The sequence below is a fragment of the Lagenorhynchus albirostris genome, chromosome 16 (assembly GCF_949774975.1).
Source record: "Lagenorhynchus albirostris chromosome 16, mLagAlb1.1, whole genome shotgun sequence".
NCBI classification, from domain to species: domain Eukaryota; kingdom Metazoa; phylum Chordata; class Mammalia; order Artiodactyla; family Delphinidae; genus Lagenorhynchus; species Lagenorhynchus albirostris.
Window position 1 is genome coordinate 67015023 of NC_083110.1, and position 21738 is coordinate 67036760.

The 21738-nt window shown below is 50.4% G+C and overlaps 1 protein-coding gene across 8 annotated transcripts in view; it reads left to right on the top strand.

The window, feature by feature from the left end:
* Positions 1-14576, top strand: part of VTI1A (vesicle transport through interaction with t-SNAREs 1A) — a 368132-nt gene extending 353556 nt beyond the window's left edge. For 4 of the 8 annotated variants that reach the window (XM_060125936.1, XM_060125928.1, XM_060125938.1 and 1 more), the window contains one exon: positions 1953-5381. Coding sequence is in view for 2 of the 8 variants with exons in the window: in XM_060125928.1 (XP_059981911.1) it covers positions 1953-2046 (94 nt within the window). In the remaining 6 variants the exon portion in view is untranslated. Of the gene's footprint in view, positions 1-1952; positions 5382-12019 lie in introns of those variants that run through there. The other 4 variants (XR_009536001.1, XR_009535998.1, XR_009536000.1 and 1 more) reach the window with 4 other exon arrangements.
* Positions 14577-21738: the final 7162 nt, after the last annotated feature.

Genomic DNA, 21738 nt, shown 5'->3' on the forward strand with positions numbered 1-21738 from the left:
TGTCATCCGGGAGACACACTACCGTGGATGACTTAAGGCAGAATTTTAAAGAGTTTTCATGCTTTTAATCTTCCATTTTGCTGATTTCCTTTGCAAGTCTGATGCGGGTGACTGTGGTACATAGAGATTTGACAGTGACTTGGGCAAATGGGATGTGTAGGGACTGTTCTGAAGACTTCTACCCCTTCCAGGGAAAAGGGGAAAAAATCAGTTTGGGTTTTAAATCAAGCCACCAAGTTACACCGATCAAGTGTCCGTAATTAGCCTCACTTTAACAAGCCACGAAGTCCCGTTTTTATTTATTTATTTTTGGGGACCGAGAATCTTCCTGGTTCCTGAGTAAATATGGCCTGTTGAGTCTGAATTAGCTGTCATCGCAGAAGAATTAATGTCAGGGCGCAGCCTTTCTAGTGGGGAAGGGAAGAAATAAACGAGACAGATCTTAGCTGAGCATTACGTGATAAATGAGGACCGAGCAGATCATTCATCTCCTTGGAGGAAAGTGGACACAGGCGCTAAAGCAGTTTTGCGGAAGACGTGTCAGCAAATGTGATCATTTTGTAACCTGTCAGGAGGAGAGGGAGCTGGTCCTTCCAGGGGGCCACGAGGGAGTGGGCTTGTCTGATGGGACCGTCTGCATCCATCCATTTAGGTTTGGGGAAGAAGGGGTTGCGCAAGGAAGAATGCAACTGAAACCACAAGGATGGTGTCATTCTTCCGAGAAAGAAACTCACCCAGAAGCTAGAAAAGACTGCGAAGGCCCTGTAGAGATTTCTTCTCGAAGATGTGAAGTTAGGAGGGTGGGGTCTCTGTTAAACCGGGGGCCTGGCTGGTCCCACCTAGTTCCTCCCATGGGAGTCCCCTTCCCACGTTCTGTGTCTAGACAAGGCAGCAGACCTTTTTTTCTCCTTGGTATTTGGAGGACGGGCAGATGGGGTTTGCTGTGGGGTCTTGACAACTGGATGAACAGCGGGCCGGAGTGCCCAACACTCTGCCTCTATTTCTGCATGGTCGGTTCTGTGGGAGCGAGCGTGGGCAGGGCTGTTTGACCCAGCTTTTTCCCTTAGACAACCTCAACGAGGCATTCTGATATTCGACCTCTTTTCTCAGAATGAGGTAACAAAGTATGAAACAACTTCATCAGAAGCCCTCTGCAGGCGTCCTGGAGCGTGCGTCTGCGCTCCGGCTCTCCTTCTGAGTCCCCAGGTCCCCATCTGCCTTTGGCAGAGCCAGAGCTGAGGGGACTGGAATCCCTAGAGGTGAGGGCCCACCAGCCAGAGCACACGAGGCACCCGAGTACTTTGTATTATTCCTCATTTCCATCTTTTTTTTTTTTTTTTTTTTTTTTGCCACGGAGCACATGTAACGTTTCCTCTCGGCGTAACGGAGCGTGAGCCCCAGTGACAGATGATGGTTTCATAGCCTGAGCTGCAAGCTTGACACTTGCTTCTTAATCTTGTCCTTTTCTTCCTAAATCTCTCTTTTACTTTTCCCTGGGTATTTCTGTACAGGTAAGTACCTTACTGACATATGTTTCCTTGGAGTCTTTCACTTTCACGGGAAACACTGCAAAAAAAAATGAGGCTTGTCTCACATGTTAAATTAAAAAGAGAAGCTCGCATGGGGCCCTTGATCTCTGAAAGATTACTACATGGTACTCGGAGACCAGAAAGCCATTTGATTCGCTGCAGCTTCTCAGGAAGCATTTCTCCGGGTGCCTCGTGACAATCGCTGTGGCGTCGTTCGTTTGCTGGTGGATTGTTTGTGGAACCCCAGAGCTGCGTGGTCACACACACGCACGCACACAGGCACACGCACGCACACGCACACCCCACACTGGGCTCCCCACCCCCATCCGCGAAGCCCCCGTTTGATTAGCCGACCTGGTCTTACATGGTCTTTGTCCTCGGTTTATCTGTGTGAATCGCTTTTCCTCCTTTGCTCTCTCCTAGAATCATCCAGAACCGCGTCCTGATCGTCATTCTGGCCATCGTCCTGGTTATCACCATCCTGACAGCGATCACTCTTTCTGTCAGAAGACACTGATGTATCTGCTCTTCCTTGATAAACAGCGACCATGGCTCGTTCTGAGTAATTAAGACAAAATGGTCACATGAATCATTCTCTCGCGCTGACAGGGCCTGAATGACCCTCCCTCTCTCTCACCGCTGTTCAGCTGAAGTGCAAATAGTGTAAAAATATTTTCTATTCCTGTTTGCATGTGGGTTGGCTTCCTTTTCTAGGTTTGTCTTCACCCAGATTTGTTTTTCATAGGGGAAGGCGAATGTTTATTTGCCTTTTGGTAATTTCATCTACTGACCAAAATAGCCTCGGTGACATTCTTGCTTGCCCTGTGGACATGTCAGGGGTCCTGGTTTGGGAGAGGGCATGATGAGGCAGTCGTGGGGGCTTCTGATGGACTGTGCTGTTTGTCACACACTTCTTGTCACCGATCAGCCCTTCTGTGATGTCTGAGCATGAAAAATGCAGAGGCAAGCAGCGGCCAGAGCCAGTGACCGGCCCAGCAAACCAGCCCTGTACCTCCCCAGGCATAATGAATATAGTCCACCTGCCTGAGAGCTTTCACTGTAAAGGTGGGTATTTAATAGCAGTTGTGCAGGAAATTGACTTAGCACTTTCCCTGTTTTTCTATGCATATATATATTTTTTTTTACCCAAGAATATTTTTTGCTGAGACTGCCCAATATCCACTTTTCACAACTTTGATTACTGGCTACAAGAAAGATTTCCTTGCCTTCCAAACATCCCATACTCCCCAGAATCTGCTGGCAGAGAGAGCCCCGGCCTGGTATTTAATGGTGACCTCCTCTCCCCTGACCTGCGTAAGCATCTCTGTATCCTTTCCGTCTTAGTATTTGCACTGCCAAAAGCAGCCCTCATACGTGTAAAAGGTCTGACAGGGTTCTCTCCACATCCATTCCAGTATGTAAAGAGAGCATGAATATTTCAGGAAGAGCAAGAATCTGACTCCTTCAGTGAGAAATTTCAAATGTGATTATCAATATGGTAGAGTCCTATAGGCTGATCCACTGGAAATAAACTTGATGGAAAATGGTCACTAACCTCCTTTAAAAGAATGAGGGATTGCAGCGCGTTACAAAAGGATGGCTTGGGTCTTTCACTAACAAACGTGAGCACAGCCTTCCTGAATTCACGATGTATTCAAACCTCTGCCACGCTTTGTGATTTCCTTTGGTTTCTTTCTGTCCGAGGTAACCGGGAATTGCGTTTAAAATGAGTTCATTTATGATCAGGCTTCAAGGTGCCCAAGCTGAGGTCATTCTCCCGCTAGTCATAAAGCAAAATGTGTTTTTCTTAAGACTTCATAGGCACTTACAGGGTCCTTTCTATCTTTTGAGTATAATTGGAAGCTTTGAATCCTTGAAAAGCAAACCTGTTCCCTTCATAAAAAATGCTAACCACCTGTGCCCATGGGCCGAGATCACCGGATGCAGCACTTGATTTTTTTTTTTTTTTCCCTAACTCAGAAGAGAACCATTATGGTTTAGAGAGGAAATGCAGAATGGCAAAATCCACCCGAGGAACTGTACTCATCGAAACAGGCTAGGGCCTGCACGTGTTCAGGTAAATCATTTAGTATCGTGTAAAGAAAGCTGCAGCATGTACTTCGCAGGGATGGTGTGGGATTTTGGCAGAGCGAGGTAGACCAGCAAAGGAGTGGGAAGGCTGTACTAATTTTCCTATCAGCGTAAGGGATCTATCTCAGCAAGAATCTTTTATTCTGATAACGGAATTCTGTACCTGCTAAACACATCGAAGAAACAATGAAAAAGCAGGGAAACAAGTAATCTCCTTCTCGTTTTGAAACTCTAATGATGGGGAAGTATTCTACCAACCTCTGGTGGCTTCCTTTGAAACAGTTGGTCTTAGCTAAAGTGTATAATCCGTCACCCAGCTACACCTCACGCCGGCCTCTTCCTAAGGCCACCTGGCAAGCCAGGTTGATCTGATCATCTAACTGGCTCCTAAATATTTCATCAACACCTGGCGTTCATGTTGAACGAGGAAATGAGGAGGGAGTGCATCGCTCGCCCTTCAGTGGCTTCTTCTTTAGGGTTCTATGTCATTATCAGCCCTTGCCTAAGATTTTGCCCCAATTCAACCCTGAGAGTGGGAAGATGAACAGATAGCCCTTGGCCTAACAGCCCCATCAAATTCACCTCAAGAGCGACCCCCTAGCCCGGGATAGTGACCACTTTGTAGGAAGCTGGTCCGAAGGCCCCTGGCCCTCTCGAACGCTGCAGGACAGACTCAGAGGTGGCCCAAGGGAGGAAAATTGTTCGCCCTGCTCCCCTGGGGAAGGAGGAAAGCCCACGCCTTGGAAGCCATTCATAGAACTGTGAAAGGTTCTAGGAACTTAATGTGAAATTGACGAATATCTCTAAAGTCAGGAGCCTTTGTTAAAAATTGTGTTCAACGGAAGGGTGGGGTGTGGAAGAGGAGACGGCGGAGGAAGAGGAAGGAGGAAGCCCTGGCCATATAAAATTCATGCAGACTAAACAGTTTCCCTGGCAGTGTAAATAAGGCGGATGCTGCCCCGCTCCAGAATCAAAAGCAATTTAATTAAAGTCTCTTAAGTCGTAAAGAGTTTTAAATGTTCCATGTTGAAGACGAATGCCGACGAATGCCTGCAAATGCAGCGGGCCTGACGTCAGCTGCCGGGCCCGGGCTGGGAGGCCGTTTGCTATTCTGTTTAAGGCAGGCTGGATTGTCTTATTTTGGAACGAGCTTGGTGGGGGGTTTGCTTTGCTACTGCTTCTGAGCCCTGAGCTTCAAAGGCTGAAATTAATGGTGAACAAAATTGTGCAGCTCTGGCCGTCCCATGCGGGGCAAGCCCATTGAGGGTTATCATTAAGTAAAGAAATAAAGAGGGGGAAAAAAGCCTGCCTGTTCCAAAAACCTCATCAGGTAATGACCTCAGTGATTGGATTTTCATTACCAAACAGCATCCAGAGATTATCTACTCCACAGAAGAAAGGAGGGGGAAGGGAAAAAAAGGAAAGAAAGGAAAGCAACCGTCTTTCTCTTCCTCTCTCCTTTTTTTTTTCCCTCTTTCTTTTGCACATCTTTTCTTTAAAACTGTCAGATCATTTCAGTATTTCAAATCCGAGGAAAACAGCCTGCCTGCTGCTGTATTTGAAGTTGTAATGGTGTCAAAAAGTCACGACTGACTGACAGCCGTCAGTCCCAGAGGGGCTCATTAAATCATAAAAACTTGACAAGGAAATAATTGCGCATCGCCAGCAACTTGGCGCCTGTTTAGACGTTTTTATTTTCTTTCATTATTAGTCCCCACCATTACGTTCATTAACAAATTGCATTAAACTGTTAAGGGCTAATGATTTGTTTATCGCTTTTTTATTATTATTATTATTTAAACCTTAGCTGTGTCATGTGGTACCCAAGCAGCCTCTTGCCATCATCCGACTGAATATTTTCCCACTCCGAGCTCTGGGTACTGTTGGAATATGAAATAGATTATTCATTACTCTCCTCTTTGCCGCTGATTTGGTTTCATGTAGCGTCTTCCACAGAGAAAGATGAAAACTTGTCAAAAATAGGTTATATCTTATTCGAAGGGGCAACAATAGCAGCAGGTACAGGCACACTTTAATATTTAATTAAGGCGGATGTTAACCCCTTTAAATGACTTTAGGTGTAAGTTCTATTCAAATGCGGAAGACAAAAATAATTGTTCTTAATTTGCAACCTGTTCGGCAGGCACTCTCATGGAGATAGCTGGAAATTTAGAGCAGCATTTTTAAATAATGAAATTTCCTATCATAAATATTTATAGCCGTTTGTCTACGTAGTTGAGAATTAACTACCAGCCATGATTTCCTCATCTCTTTGGTTTGAACGGCTAGCCCGGTGGGGCACCCAGTGGAGTGGAGATGGCTTTCCTGGGAGAGATGTGTGTCCAGAGCCAAGGACTGCTGTTTGGTTATGGCTGGGGCTGGTTTCCGAGGAACCGCCGTGAGTCCCCTGTCTCTGGTCCACTTGCCTCCCCCTTTAGCTGAGTGTGTGGTTGGAGGACTCCGGTCTGGAGTGAAAGTAAGTAGGGACTTCTCAAAGGAACACACGTGTGTCCGGCTGGCTGGTGCTGGGAGGGTGCGATGGGGGCACGTCTGGGCCATCTCTGTGTCATCAATGAGCTCATTGCAAACAGTGCTTTCCTAATAGACAACAGAAGCAGCACTTTCCTGGGGTTGACCTTCCACCTTTTTTTCCTTTCTGTGAAGTGTCTGGCTTTTCCATGGGCTGTGAGCCTGCGGGAAAAAGTTCCAATATCATCATCATCACCCTAAGTCAGAAGTCAATGGCATCTTCCATGCTGTAACTGCTGGACGCATCTGGTCACCCTGTTTGATTCGATGAGTTCACATAACCATACAGCCACTCTGAGAGCCCTGGTTCATTGGCAGAGCTGGGGTGTTCTGGTCAATATCAGGGAATGGGGAGTACTTTTCTCCCAGCCTCTTTCTACTTCCACCCCGCCCCATCCCCAGAGAGACCAGACCCCTTGGGCAGCTTCTCTGTGGATGTGAAGGGGAGAGATGGTACACGTTCCTTGCCCAGCACAGCACCTCTCAGCATCACCCACACAAGGACAGATGGCCCTACAGGAGCCGTGGCACAGGAGGGACCAGCAGGTGTGAGCCAGGTGAGGCCTGGCCTCAGCCTCATGGATCACTGTGGGCTTAGAAATGGCAGACACACCAGGTCTGGGGGATCTCAAGCCTCCATTTCAGTCCACTCCAAATTAGCCACACGACAACTTGCCACCTTTGGAATGGACTCTATACCTCAGCAAAAGGCTTGCTCAGAGTCGTTTTTCCAGAAAGAAGGAAGGAGGAAGACTGTGTAGTGAGCCATCCCCAGTCTGACTCCCAGAGACACTGGTCGAGGTTACTGCCTGAGATGAGGGGGTGGCCCTCAAACTTGGCCTCGCCCTATGCCATAACTCACTAACCTGAAACGAAACCCCAGGAAACTCTTGTTTATATGACTTTACTCTGCCTGCAGCACATTGGACTCAAACCAGTGGTACCTGCGAGAGGCCACCCACATTATGTGAATAGTCAGGTGGCTCTTAGACGAGATGTCAGCCTTTTTAAAATGGGGTAGGCGACTGTGTACACGGACAGCTCAGAAAAGTTCTTAAAGCCGTCGGCACTGCACCCTAGAAGGGAGCCATTGAAGGATAACCGAGAGCAGCCAGGTACTGGCAAGAGAATAGGGTGTGCAATTAGAGCCAAGGCTGGATACAGGGTCCCGAAACGGGTGATGGAGCCAACGTCAGTGTCCTCTCCTGTTGCGCTGGAGGAAAGACACAGTGAGTGCGGAGAGAGACTGCCCATGTCTGTGAGCATTCCAGGTCAGTAACAGGTGAATGTTCCAGAGCCAGCTTGCCAGAGGCAAGTAGGGCAAAAACAAGATGGTGGGTCAACCAAGAAGGTGGGGCAACCATGATGGTAGGGCAAACCAAGACGGTAGGGCAAACCAAGATGATGGGGCAAACCAAGATGATGGGGCAGCCAAGATGGCAGGACAGGAATGGGAGTGTATGAGGTTGGGAGTGTATGAGGAGGTAAGGAACAGGCAATGTGCAGGTTAAGGATGGAGTTGGTTAGGGGGCCTCATCCCAGGAAGTAGCCAAGAAGGAGGAACACAGGCAAGTAGGCCCCACTTCGTGCCACTCTGGGCCCCTCCTTCAGAAACAGCCAAAGGAGAGGAAGGGCAGGGTACATATCTCCTAGAACCCTGGCCCAAATCACACGCAACCCCTGTTGCCTTGCCTCATGGGGCTCCCAGCAAGCTGTGGGGAAAGCACTTCTTCATCCTGAATCACCTCGCTACTTGCGCTGCATAAATAACCAAGATTATCACAGAGACGGGGGAAGGGCCGAGGAGCAGAGCTCCGGCCTGTGATTCTGTGAACCCATGCAGCACTCCTTCCCTTCATCCCAACAAGGCCCTTTGGCGTGAATAATAGCCCAGCGGCCCCGAAGCCTGTATTGATCGACCGCGCACTCTCCTCTGCTGAGGGCTGCCTGGACTTTCCTGGGGGCAGGACAGGCACTGCTCAGTGCGGCGCACCCCCTATGTCCCCCGGCCTCCCCAAAGTGTACGCAGGAGGAGACAGGACCAGGGGAGCCAAGGCTCTCGTCCAGCTCAGTGCTGCTTTGTGGCCTCAACTTTTTTGTTTTTAACTTACGTTGCCAGGAAAAGTATCTGAGTTGGAGATAAGTGGTTTTTGCATGACAAGGTCCCAAAGAGTTGAGAACGAATACAACCTCGGGCTCCAGCTTCTTTCCAGAAAGTTCTGCCTAAGATCCTGGCCACAGAGGCGCCCTCAGCTGACACTTACGGAGGCCTACCGTATACCCACCATTGGGCTCGGCAGTGCGCCTCACTGTACTGCATTTTCCTCTTAATTTTCCCTGTCTTACATCATCAGAAGGGAGAGGAGCTGAGAATGTGGCTAGAATCCATCACCTCCTTGGGAGACGGGAGCTGCTGCTAAATTCAGTGGAGAAGCATAGGCCGTAGGCTGGTAAAGGCGGGGACAGAAGCCGGCCAGCCCCACTCCCTGAGGCTCCGACCACACTGCCCCCTTCCCTTATTTGCTTCTCTTCTAGACACAGGAGGTGGCCAAGGCCTTGGCCCTCCGAAGGGTGTACAATTGTAAGGTCAGCCAGGGCCCTGCATGGTGACACCCTATGGGCTGGCTGGGAGACACCTGAAACCCCACCTTTAAAGACTCACTCCTTTGGTTCCTGACCTTGGACCCTGGAAAAATGCAGATTCATAATCCCCCAGGCAGCTTCATCAACGACCGATCCCTCTGGATGAACCTTTCCGGTCTGACCGTTTCCTGTGGGAGATCTGGCATTTGGGGGAGAAGCGACCCACCACTCAAGGGAGTAGTTAGCGGTCTTTGGAAGAAGAAGGAGAAGGGAAGGGGGCCTGGGTTCCCTGGGACCAGCTCTCTGGAGGTTTCTCCTGGCATCAGCTACCCTTCTGGGTAATGGATGGGTTACCGGGGACACAGCCTTGCCCCAAAAGTCCACACACACCCGGCCAGGGCCCAGGGCTGCTCAGGCAGACACGGGGGTTCTGAGAACACGTGCATTCTGCCGAGAGAGGTAACAGGTTGAGGGCCCTGGGACACCTCCCTCAGCAGTGCCCTTGCTGAGAAGGAGAGCAGAACAGGGAGGTAGGTGTGCCGTTAGTACAGTTTACCTTGGGGCCCAGCAGACTACGTCCTTCCGTGAGCTGCTCCAACCTCCTGTCCAGGTCCTGCTGAAGGTGACAGGAGGCCAAGGCCACTGCGGTGCACAATTTGACATTTAGGGAAGAGCCCAGACGGCTCCCTTATGCCCTGAGCAGACCCTCCCCCTACCCAGGGTACCCCCCCTACGCAGGGGTCTTGGCACAGCGGGGCATTGTGACCCTCAGAGCCTCTCTCTGCATCATTTCCATCTCCTCTTCATCCAAGCCCACCCCTCCCAAGAAATCACAGAGCGGGGAGAGCTAGATGGCTTCAGTGAGCTTTTTATCGTCCCCAACAAGACTTCTAAATAATCAAATCTTTCCCTGTTCGAAACATGAGAGGTATAATCAGATTTATCCAGCGAGTCAATAAATATTTATTGAGCATCTACTATGTTCCAGGCCCCAAAGACACACGGTCAAGAAGATAGATAAGAAAACAGGTAAAATAACCCCCCAGCCCTGGGGCTGGTGGTCAGAAAGCGGTTTTCATGCCCAGCGTCCTGTCTTGCTCTCTGCTCTCAGGCAAGCGACTCTCGGGGCCTGGAGATCACATTGCAATGCCCCTGCCCCTGCCGCCTTCCACTGCCGCCCCTGAGATTAAGGCCCATGTCCATAAATTGCTTGGCAAAGTCCTTTCCAAACAGCAGTGCTGTGTGTTCATTCCTCCTTGCAATCTCCACGACTACGTTTGTGCAGTCGCCCCACTGGAGCAGGAGTAGGGCTGACGCTTACCTGTCGGTGGATGGGTCCTCGTGAGCACTGGCCCCTTGTGCAGCAGGACCAGCCAGGAGAGGCCAGGGACAGGAATGGGGACCATTTAGACTGGGACTGACTTGGAGGATTTCCTTCTCCCTGCTTATTAAATGATAAAAGTTTGACTTGGAAGGCGATCGGAAACCCAAAATATCATGAAAGGGAAAAAAGTTGCCGAGTGGCTAAGAGCTGCACCACAGGAGTGTGGCCAGGCTGAGCAGAGCGGGCAGGAGACGTCTTTTCAAAGGCTTCTCTCCCCTTCTTCTCCCCCCTCTGTCCTCCATGTGGAACGGGGAAAATAGAAGCAGAATCCAGACTTGGGCACGTGGGTGAGTTGATCACCCTCCCCCAGCAGCACCCCCAGACACTGGAGACACTTTGATGTCTGGCCACGTGGCACTCGGGGCCTGGAGGCGCCTGGGCATCCCGGCCTCCGGACGGGCCTCCCTGAGCTCCTTTTTGAGGAGAGATGAAACACACAGAGCCCGAGAGCAGGGTTTTGAAATGAGGAAACATGGATCACCGTCCCTTGAGCTCCATGCTGGCCTCCTTGGTGACAGTTTGGATGGCAAAAGCCAAGCAGGTGGACGAGCTTGGGCTCACAGAGCCCTCAAGCTGTGTGAGCTTTAGGGGCCATTAGACAACCTGCTCATCTTCAGATGGGGGAACGGGGCTCAGAGAGGGAACAACACTTGCTCAGGATCACCCAGGAAGTCGGTGGCAGCGCGAGGGGTGGATGCCAGGTCTTCAGCCTCCAGCCAGGCTTCTCTCTTCTTCAACCAGCACCACATTCTGGAAGCCACGGCCCGGCCACAGGAACACTGGCCTCCTTGGTACTGTTGGCCTTCACACCACGCGGGCCTATGTTCCTCAGTTACGTTTTTGGTTTTTTTTGGTTTTTTTGTTTTTGCGGTACGCGGGCCTCTCACTGCTGTGGCCTCTCCCATTGCGGAGCACAGGCTCCGGACGCGCAGGCTCAGCGGCCATGGCTCACGGGCCCAGCCGCTCCGCGGCATGTGGGATCTTCCCGGACCGGGGCACGAACCTGTGTCCCCTGCATCGGCAGGTGGACTCTCAGCCACTGCGCCACCAGAGAAGCCCCTCAGTTACGTTTTTTAAACCATGATGTACAGAAAAACTCATTTCCATCCATGCTGGCTATGATCCCTTTTTTTCCCCCCAAATGTCAGATCCTTGTTCTTTTGAGGAATTGGCAGGGGAAACCCTGGTTCTCTCCTCATCTGAGCTGTGAGCATCATTTCTGTCCTCAAGTCCCTGCAATCACTCTTCACCCTCCACCATCACTAGCCGCTCCCCTCCACCAAAGGAATCTTGTGAGAAACAATTAAGTAGCGAGTAGAGGCCCCACCCTGATGCTGAGCCCACAGGGGACACCGGCAACGCCTTGGCCTCTGATACTGAGGGGATGCTGCCTTAGATCTGGGGCGCCCTGAAGATGCTGGTCCTGGTGGTGGCTGCAGTGCATTCACACCCAGGAGCAGCCTGGCAACAAGACCCACGAGGCTTTGGACTTTTCTCAAAGTCTGGTATCTTCTGGGCTGAGCTGGGCCTCAGGTCCCCGGAGCCCTGGGCCCTGCTGTGCCTTTTGCAAGTCATACCCTGTTCCTGGCTTTGGTTCCTCACCCAGCAAACCAGCAAGTTGGGCTGGAAGGGAGGTCCCTGCCAACTCCAGTCATCCATGGCAGGGAAAAGGGAATGTTCCCGACAAAGCAGGGCAAAGGGCCCAGGGGTAAGATGGCAGCCTTGGCATGTAGAACCTTCCGAAAGACCAGGAGACGTGGCCTGCTGAGCTTCTGAGTGGGCTTGGGTGCAGGGCCGGTATCACGGGCCCCGCACTCAGGAGGCCCCTGCACTTGGGGTTTAATGTTCTGTGTTGCTGTCTTGAAATCCTTAATAGTTTTATCTTTGTAATTGTGTTTTGCAGATGAAGTCTGATGGGACAGTGGACCGTGAACTGGGGGCTTGGAGCCTCCGCTCACGTGGTCTTGCCTCCCACCACCTCCCTGTTCCTTGGGTCTGGTTCTCAGCTGCTCCCTCTTCTGTCCCCTGGAACCCTAGTACCATCTGGCCTTCCCCCTCCCCACCTTCACTCAGCAACCGTTGCCCACCTGCCCCCAGCCTGGGCACAGGCATGGCGAGGAGCGGGGACAGGATGCACACCCCACAGTGTCTGGGGTGGGGCATGGTGGCTGCAGCCCCCGCCCTGCGCTGGCAGCATCAGGGTGCATTCATGGGGTGCTCAGCAGGGACAAGCCTCTGGTCCCCCCGATCCAGGTACCCAGTGTATCCAGTGCATTCTGAGGTTGCCCATCTGCTGACAGTTGGGGCAGGGGGCCTATGGAAGGAGATGCCTGGCTCAACTTCCTGCCCCAGACCTGGGGCACAGCGTGTCCGTCCAGCCACTGGGGAGAAAGGGAACCTGACCTTCAGGCTCCAGGGCAATGCGGGCCCCGAGCTACCAGGCAGGGCCCAGGCCCATGAGGGTCTGCACTCCCCCAGGAGAATCCCCATTGGCCCGCTCCCCGCCTGGGGGAACCCTCTCCTACGTCTTCCCACCTTCCCGAGTCTGGCTTGTCTCTTTTGGCCAGTTTGAGGCACTCTGTTAAGAGCCACGGAATACAGTGCACAACTTTGGCGATTCCACACGTGTTAAATCTGCTGACGTTTGCATTTTAAAGCTGGCACTCTACGGTATAAAAGTGAATGGTACAAGTTGTGCTAGTAACTTAACATTTCGACTAAACTTAGTAGAACATGAACTAGACGTTTTTAAACACCATGAGAAACTGAGAGAGAGACCTGGGATGAAAGGGAAAAAGCATTTTTTTTCTTGCTTTTTGAACATGGGGCTCCATGTGTCCGTTCTGCTCTGGATCTCACGAATTTTTTCGGAGCCATTCCCACCTGGATGAGTCACTTTGCCTCTCGGGCATCCATTTTCCTATCAGGAAACCAGACCATTAGCACTGTGCTTCTCCACCCTTGCTCACGGGCGCGTTATGAACGTGCACTTGGATAAAGTCCATGAAAGAGATTTAGAAACCAGTGTGTGGTGCCGATCCCCAGCCTTGGAGCCACAGCCTTTCTTTCTCAAACAGGAGTTCAGCCCCTCCCTTTTGTGGGTTTCACCACCATTGACAGGTCAGCCCCTCCCCCAGGCATTCTCCCCAGGTGTTCCCTCCTAGAACTAAAGCCCCAGTCTGACCACCTGCCACCTCCCATACATACAGAATGGAGGCATCAGTGCCCAGAGAGGTTGAATCTGGAATCCAAGCAAGTTGTGAAGTGGAAAGATGGCAGCTGGCCCAACAGCTGAGCCTAACAGTGTGTTGATCTCTGCACTCATCCATCCTATTTTCTGGCGAGAATCAGGATTTCAGAGCCTAGTTCGAAGCTCAGCATAGGCACCAAGGAGGCTGGGTGCCAACCGGGTTTGGGTTGCAGGATCATCTTCCTGAGAATCGTAAGAATTCTGATTCCAGTTACACTGCCAAGGGGCAGAGATGTCCATTTCAGAATTGTTTCCAAAGCTAACATAATGGAGGGGGGTGGGTCTCAAGTGCAGCGTTCAATCTGCCTTGCCTGACATTTGAGGACTCACTATCCAAGGGTTGAATGGGTCCAGCCCGTCATATTCTATAAAAGTGTTGTCACTTTAAAATACTATGTATGGAGTGAATGAATGAATGAGTCCATTTAGATCAAGTTGCCTCAAATGGAGTCCAAATATTAAATTGCACACTCAACAGTGCCATTTCAGGAGAGGAAAAATTAGCTGACCTCCCCCACTTTGGCTTCCTTTACAGCTTTACCTCGATAGTGGATGATCTATCATTTTCAAGTTTCGGGTTTTTAAAGTTTGTCTTATTTTACTTATTATCACATTTTGAGTGACGTCTTCTGGCTCCAGCTCGACTTCCTCCAGATAATTCATTAGGCCTGCGAGCTGCTCCGGCGTGGGATTAGAACCCATGTAGTACATAGTCACTTTAAACTGAGATCTGCTAATTAATCGCTCTTCTCTGTGTAACTGAGCGATAGCGCTCCTTCCCTGAGGAATTGCAATTTCATGGTTCCTAATGATGCTGCGATTACATTATCTGGATCACTTAGACGGTGGGTGTCAGGAGCGATGGCTCGAAGCCCGTCTCGGGGCTGGGGAGAAATCACTCCTAAAACCAAGGGGATGAGGAAACGGAGTTCAAATGTCTGTTGCTAATTTTCATTAATGTGCTGCTGTTTCTTACATCTCATTCAGGCATTAGTTTCAAGTTCCAACTTCCTCCAGCACCACCGAACCTCACATTTTTTTTCTAATATTCACAGGGTTTATTTTTTTGTAAAAATCTATTTATTTGCCGTATTCCACGTAATAATTTATTTCCAGCATTTATCTTCATTAGATTTCTTGGAAACGTGGTTCTACATATCGTTAGTACAAGTAATACATTTTGATTGTTGTTTCCTGAACTAACTTGTATTATTTGATGAGTTAAATAAAATGCCTAATTCCAAAGTCTGCTATTCCCATCTTTTGCATTTGGATTATTTATCTTACTTCCCATTCCTTTTCCTTTTTTTTTTTTTTTGTAAGTTTATTTATTTGGTTCATTTATTTTTGTCTGCGTTGGGTCTTCGTTGCTGCGCGCGGGCTTCTCATTGCGGTGGCTTCTCTTGTTGCAGAGCACGGGCTCTAGGCACGTGGGCTGCAGTAGTTGTGGCACACGGGCTCAGTAGTTTTGGCTCGTGGGCTCTAGAGCGCAGGCTCAGTAGTTGTGGCGCACGGGCTTAGTTGCTCCACGGCATGTGGGATCTTCCCAGACCAGGGCCCGAACCCGTGTCCCCTGCATTGGCAGGCAGATTCTTAACCACTGCGCCACCAGGGAAGCCCCCACCCCGTTCCCTTTCTAATTGAAGGGGTATTATAAATCTTCAGTAGTGCTTTATTACAATTTCTGTGCTGTGAGCATAGACACTCATTTTTTTTTTTTTAATGATGAAACTTGGATCAGGTTTAAGGTTGCTTTTGAATACAAGTTTTCTTCTTCTTCTTTAATTGCCCCAAGACATGGCTTTGAAGAGATGGCATCACAGACCTGGACATGAGCTCTGGTTCCCTCGTCGGTGTGTTGGGATGATCTACTGAGCCTCAGTTTCCTTGACTGTAAAGTAGGGAAAAGGTCAGCCACCCCAAGGACAGATATGAAGATTCAACCAGGTAACCCATGGAAAGCACCACGAGGCATATGATAAACCATCACCATCCCCTTCATCTTGATTAAATGAGCCGATCTGTGACACATCATGGTAGAGATACATGATTGAAGGTGGGGGACTTTTGGGTGTTTTGTTTTCGTTAAAGATTCTTCATGATTATGGCCTTTAAGTACTTCAGGAATGCCTTAGATTCCAAAAAAAAAAAAGGAAGATATTCTTTTTTTTTATTCATTAAAAAATATTCATTTAAAAAAAGTTTTAAAATATTTTTAACACTAAATGTCAGACATGGCACCAAGGATTGGAAAACAGCACCGACCACAAAAGAGAGTTTCTGCCTTGCCCAGAGCTCACAGGCTGGTGAGGGAGACCCAGTGGTTCCCTGGCAATTAGCTGCCGTAGGAATTCAGTCACAGACCCTGGAGAGGTAAGGCGGTCTTGCTGGGGCCGACTTGAGCCTATCAATGCCAAGGGTATAGCATCCTGAAGGAAATTTGAAGACACATTTGAGACACTGGAAAAAAAAAAATGATTGATTTGGAATGAATGAATGAATGAATGGGAGACAACTGCTATCATTCCAGGTGACCGGCGCAGCCAAAATTCCACCGGCAGGAAGTTCGCCATTAAATGATCATTTCCCATCCGAGGGCAGAGGCACTGTGAATTGCGCGGGCGGGAAGACACGTGGCCCCGCCCTCCCGTGGGACAGGAGGCAGCACCCAGAAGGGGCGCTGAGCCACCGGCCACACCCACTCCCAGAGCAGCAGGTGCTTCTCCCTGTTGGTGCCTGGACCGCCTGCCTCGGAGGAGTCTCCTTTCCCCCGTCTAATGCGGTCACCAAGACACTCCACTCTCTTATGAGGAAGCCAAGCAGCTTCACAAGATTCACCTCGTTTGGATGCACAGCACAATGAATTTGGACCCACCGAGCCTCCAGCGCTGATATTTCAAAACCTACAGTACACTAAACGTGAAACTTTTGTTCACATTTCAAGGATTTTGATAGCCCAAGTGAATAGACACTGCCTATTGATTTTTCCCTTACAATGACTCTTGGATAACCTATTTTCTCATTTATTTTTAAAGACGGCTCATGAGATTTCATAGCAATTCTGCCCAACCTCCTAATATCAAAATCCCTCCTTGACCCTGAAAATTGTAATTCTGCTATAGATCACAGCTGCTGAATATTACCTTTTACTAAGCTGGTTAAATAAAATATGTCCAAATCACTGGATCCCACAAGTCGTGGCCTGCAAGTGTAATGATCCAGGGGCTGAGGTTTCTGCCGCCGCATGCCCGCCAGCCCAGCGCTCTGCCGGCCCAGCTGACACCCAAGTGTGGGAATCGAGCATATCGGCTCAGGTTTGGAATTTAAGGAGGAGGAGAGGGAAAGGATAGCTCGGCTAGTCTTCAATGATTTTCTTGTAAAACTTTTACGAGGAAGACTTGGGCTGTTTGATGTGTTCTAGACAATCAAATGCCCTCGGAGTCTGCAGCCGAGTGGCTGGGGTTTTCTCCTGAGTGCAGGAGGGGGTGTATTTGATGTAGGGCAAGTTCAAAACCCCCAAAGCCTTCCACGCTGGTAGGTCAGATTACACTCAGAGGTGGGGAAATAGAACACGTGAAACGTGAAAAGGACTACCAACCCAGGAAGTCTCGTCCTGCTACGGGCCCGCTGGCCCCAGGCTCTTGCTTTGGCTGGAAAGGGGCCATGGGGAATTTAGACCAAGGGGGCTGGTACCCCACCTGAGCCCCCTCGGCCTCTGTGCGCTCAGGCTCCACCTGCACCTCCATTTGCTTTAGCCAGAGGACCCCACGGATGTGCCAGCCCCCCACACCGCCCAGAGGCTCCTCGTGTCCAAATTACTGTTTCCTTTTCTCGGAAAAATGAAGGACAGCACTGACCCAAGTGCGTTCCAGGGGAGTTTTGAATATTTCAAAGCCAACGCTTAGATCAAAAGTCATAACTTCTGGCTTTTAGATTGTCCTCTTGCCTTACCTGGACAGCCCTCACGTCCAATACGGAAATGTTTCCCGGAGAACCTCACTCGTTACGGGGGAATGGAGTCTGAAACGGCTCTGACTCAGCAGAGATACAGCATCTCTGGCAGTGGCCATCGGAGCCCATTTGAAATGCAGGACACAAGTGGCTCTTCCGTGGCCTGTGGAGCTCCGCAGCTGCTCTCTACCCCTGCCTAGGCCCTCCTACGACGGCTGGCCCCGCTGCCTCCCCTGCAGGGCTGGCAGCCCACCTTTGGCAGGCGACAGGTCCCATGGAACAGATGCGGGGAATTTGCTGAGATCAGCACCAGGTGAGCCAGAGTGAACAGGAAATTGTCCACAAAAGAGAAATTAATAGCAGCAAGTCCGCCCATCACCAACCCTCAATCAGGATCTGTCAGGGGGTCAGAAGAACTAACACGGGTTAGTGGCCTTTATTTATTTATTTGTTTATTTTTGGCTGTGTTGGGCCTTCGTTGCTGCGCACAGGCTTTCTCTAGTTGCAACCAGCTGGGCTACTCTTTGTTGCGGTGCGCGGGCTTCTCATTGCGGTGGCTTCTCTTGTTGCAGAGCACGGGCTCTAGGCGCACGGGCTTCAGTAGTTGTGGCACACGGGCTCAGTAGTTGTGGCTCGCGGGCTCTAGAGCGCAGGCTCAGTAGCTGTGGCACACGGGCTTAGTTGCTCCACGGCATATGGGATCTTCCCGGACTGGGGCTCGAACCCGTGTCCCCTGCATTGGCAGGCGGATTCCTAACCACTGCGCCACCAGGGAAGTCCCAGGGTTAGTGTCCTTTAAACACACCATATGCCGGGGATGACAAGCATGTGGCCGGATCACCTCCTGTCCCCACCCCTGAGTTCCCAGCGGACACTGCTAACTTATCCTGGCACTCTTTCGTCCTCAGAATCCTCTTCAACCCAGCAGTCCCTGCAGCATGTACTCAGCAGTCCCTGCAGCCTGTACTCATCAGTGAGAGCGAATTTGGGGAATGCAATCTATTCACCTCCAGCCCACCGCATTCCCACGCCCACATCACGTGCATGCCACCTCCTGTACCTGGAGGGTCCTCACACTCCCTCCCCTGGCCGCCTGCTTCCACTCCTACCAGGGCCCACTCACGTCCATCCTCGTCTTGCCTGCCTCGCCAGCCACTAGCGACTCAGGCAGAGGAGTGAGTAAGAGGCTAGGAGTGTGGAGACCTCTAAGTTCTGGCCCCAGCTTTGTTCTAAGCTAACTGAATGACTCCGGACAAATCGCTTTCTTTCTTTACGCCTCTATTTTCCCCATCTGTAGATTAATCATTACGACTCTATGATCTTAAGGTAGATAGATCTCAGCTCCTTCATCTTGTGATGCAACCATGCCACTCTTTGAGCCACTTAATACAGCCCTTTCTCCTTTCTTTCTCTACCCCTGTGAGCTCCTGGAGGGCAGGAATCGCATCTGGGCCCCACCCCCTCCACACCTGTATTTCTCCTCAGGGCATCAAAATGCTGGAAGAAAATTACTCAGTACCTACTGGTGCATGTTCAAGTCCTGTGATGCTGATCACCTCCCAAGGAAGGAGTGTCCCTAGAAAAATGCAGCGACACCAAGTCAAGCCTTATTCCAAAGGGACTGACTCCATCTTCTACCCCTCCCAGGGGCTTTGGAGCCACTGTTGGGAGCTCAGGACGGGGAGCTGATGCGAGGCAAGGGAGGCGGTTTGTCGAGGTGGCCAGACTCAGGTGCGGGAGCCAGCCAAGCTGCCCACTAGCTGTGTGAGCTTCAGTAAGTGAATAAGCCTCCCCGCACCCCAGTTGCCTTCCCTGCAAGTCGGCATGGCCAGATGACCTTCGGCCAGGGTGCTGACGCGAGGATTCCACGAGAGAACCACGGAGCGCACTTAGCTCTGGACCTGGGCAGTAGTAAGTGCTCAGCGAAGGGCAGCAGTCATCGCGGTTACAGAACTGGCTCCGCCCCCAGGCCGCTGGTCTTTTCAGGAGACTGTCACCCACGGGAGCTTGTTATCTCAGCTCAAGTGAGCTGGCTGCCCGCTCTGTGTAGCCGCTGGACTAGGAGGGCAAAGGGGAATGAGCAGTTCTCGGCCTAAAGGAGGAATTGGGAGCTTGAAGAGCAGTAACGAGAGGAGGCCAGATAATGGGGTCCAAATTCTGACGTCAGATGGGCTACGTCCCAAAATGGACGTAGAGACATCACCCCACCCCTGCCCAACTTGTAACTGGCTCCACGCAAGGAACCTGCCCTGTGGCAGAGGCAGTGCCTGGTGCCGCGGAGCCCCTGGCCCCGTTTGCAGCGCCGCCTCCTCTGAGTCAGAATGCAAGCTTCGGGGCAATAAATTTTAGCTCTTGTTACCACCTCTCCATTCTCTCCCATCGCTGCCTCTTGATCTTCCCCTCTCTGCTGACAACAAGGTATGGTTGGCATTTAGTTGGGGATTTAAAACCAGGAGCACATCGCCCTCCCTTCAGGCTGGAAGCTTGCTCCCTGGCTCTCGGAAGCCTCTCGAAGCCGGGCGCTTGATGAGTGCCAGGAGACTGGCTCCTGAAACCGGAAGGGGCCTGCATTGTTGGACCAAAATAGCAAACGTGCAACATGAGTCCCTTCAGGGGCCCTCAGCAGGCTGGTGGCTTCCGGTGGGTACTCGGCACAGGCCAGCCCGTGGATACAAACTGCAGTGGCCCTCGCTGCCATTTGAGAGAGCCCTGCTCTGTACACAACTGTGCTGCCCTTAGCTAGATTAGTTCATCCAACTGCAAATGGGCCTGAGCTATCCCTAGCAAAAAAATTCCACGTCTGGGTCAAATAAACCAAGCTTTTGCACATCACCCATGGGCTTCCTGAATGATTTAAATCTTCCCGTCTAGAGTTTGTCACCCCTGGATCTCCCAGGACAAAAGCGACCCCCAAATCCAAAAGGACCCCTTTCCCATGGACGGCAGCCACGCTGTCTCCCATACATGAAGCCAGAATGACGAATTCTAGGACGTCACCCCTCTTCGTGGGTGGTGCCCAACTGATTATTTGCCAGATTCCAAAATGTTTTCATCTCTGGAAGAAACAATACACAAAAAAGCAGTTCTGAAAGAGGCCCTTGGGTCAGGGCGGGTGGCCTGTCTGGGGCGCCTTGGAGGAGACTGCTGGAGGGTTTTAAGCCAGCCCTTTCCCCCACAGTCCCTGTTCCATGAAGCTGTGGTGCTAGCCCCTTGCAGGGCGCATATGCTCCAGAGTAGTAGCAAGTGTCCCATTACTGTAAACGGCCTTTTATTTTTAAACTAAAGCTATATTTGGAAAGCAGTAATCCTGGGGAAATGATACTGGGACTAATGGGGAACATATTACCTTTCATGTGTTTTTTTCATGTTTAAGCTTTCTTTGTTATTATCTGAGTAGCAAGGCTTTGCATATACTCTTGGGCAAAAAATCAAAATAAGCCTTAAAGCAATAATATTTTAATAAGCATCAAATGTCTTCAATGAGATAAAAGTATTATATAGTGTTTTGATATTGGGCTTTAGTTAAAACCTCATTTAAAAAAAAAAAGAAAATTTCTCAGATGTATTGGGGTGGGAGAGCAGTGATGTATTTTGAAATTCAGGTGGAGAAAAAGTTTCAATCCAGGTCAATTATGCTAATTAAATGCCACAAACGATGGAAATTGTCAGCAAATGGACATTACTGTTTGTTGCTATCACTGTTTCCCATTGATCAAAAACGGCAGCTAATGACACTTGAGCCTCGGAAAACTGAGGCTCCAGTGTGAATACACATCGATGCCTCAGTGCCAATCACAGCACTTGCGCTGCAGGACTAAGCTTCTGTCCAGCCTGCATCTGACCCTGCCCTCTTCTTGGGTGAAGTTTCCAACAGCCGAGGCTGCTGGCCGCCTCCCCGAAACTCAGATTAGCTTGGTCAGTGTGTGCCTGGTTTTGTTCCCAGACCCAACTGGGAAGTGCTGAGGGGCCCAAGTTATGAAATGAAACCGAGGCTTTGATTTCTTCACCCATGCCAGGGACCAAGCTAGAACCATGGGCTCTTTAGAAGTGAAAGGAGGAGCCTCAGATATCCTCCCCTTGGCTTTATAAAATGAGGAAACTGAGGCTCAGAGAGAGGAAGTGACCTGCCCAAGGGCACATAGCAAACTAATGGCAGAGCCGAGAATAGCACAGTGTCCTGACTTCTGGTCCCGTGCTCTGCGTGCCCGCCGCTCCAGTATTATAAAACTGTATTATAGAACTTCAGCTTTCATCTCCTCCACGCTCACAGCAAGCTCCCCCCGGTGTTCTGTTGTAGTTTCATGTCAAACCTTGGTTGGGTGACATCAGCGCAAACCAACAAGAGTTCAAGTTTGGAATCAGGCCATGTGTAGCGTGACTTGAGTCTGTCTCTTCCCATGGTTGACCTAATCTGAGAGTCC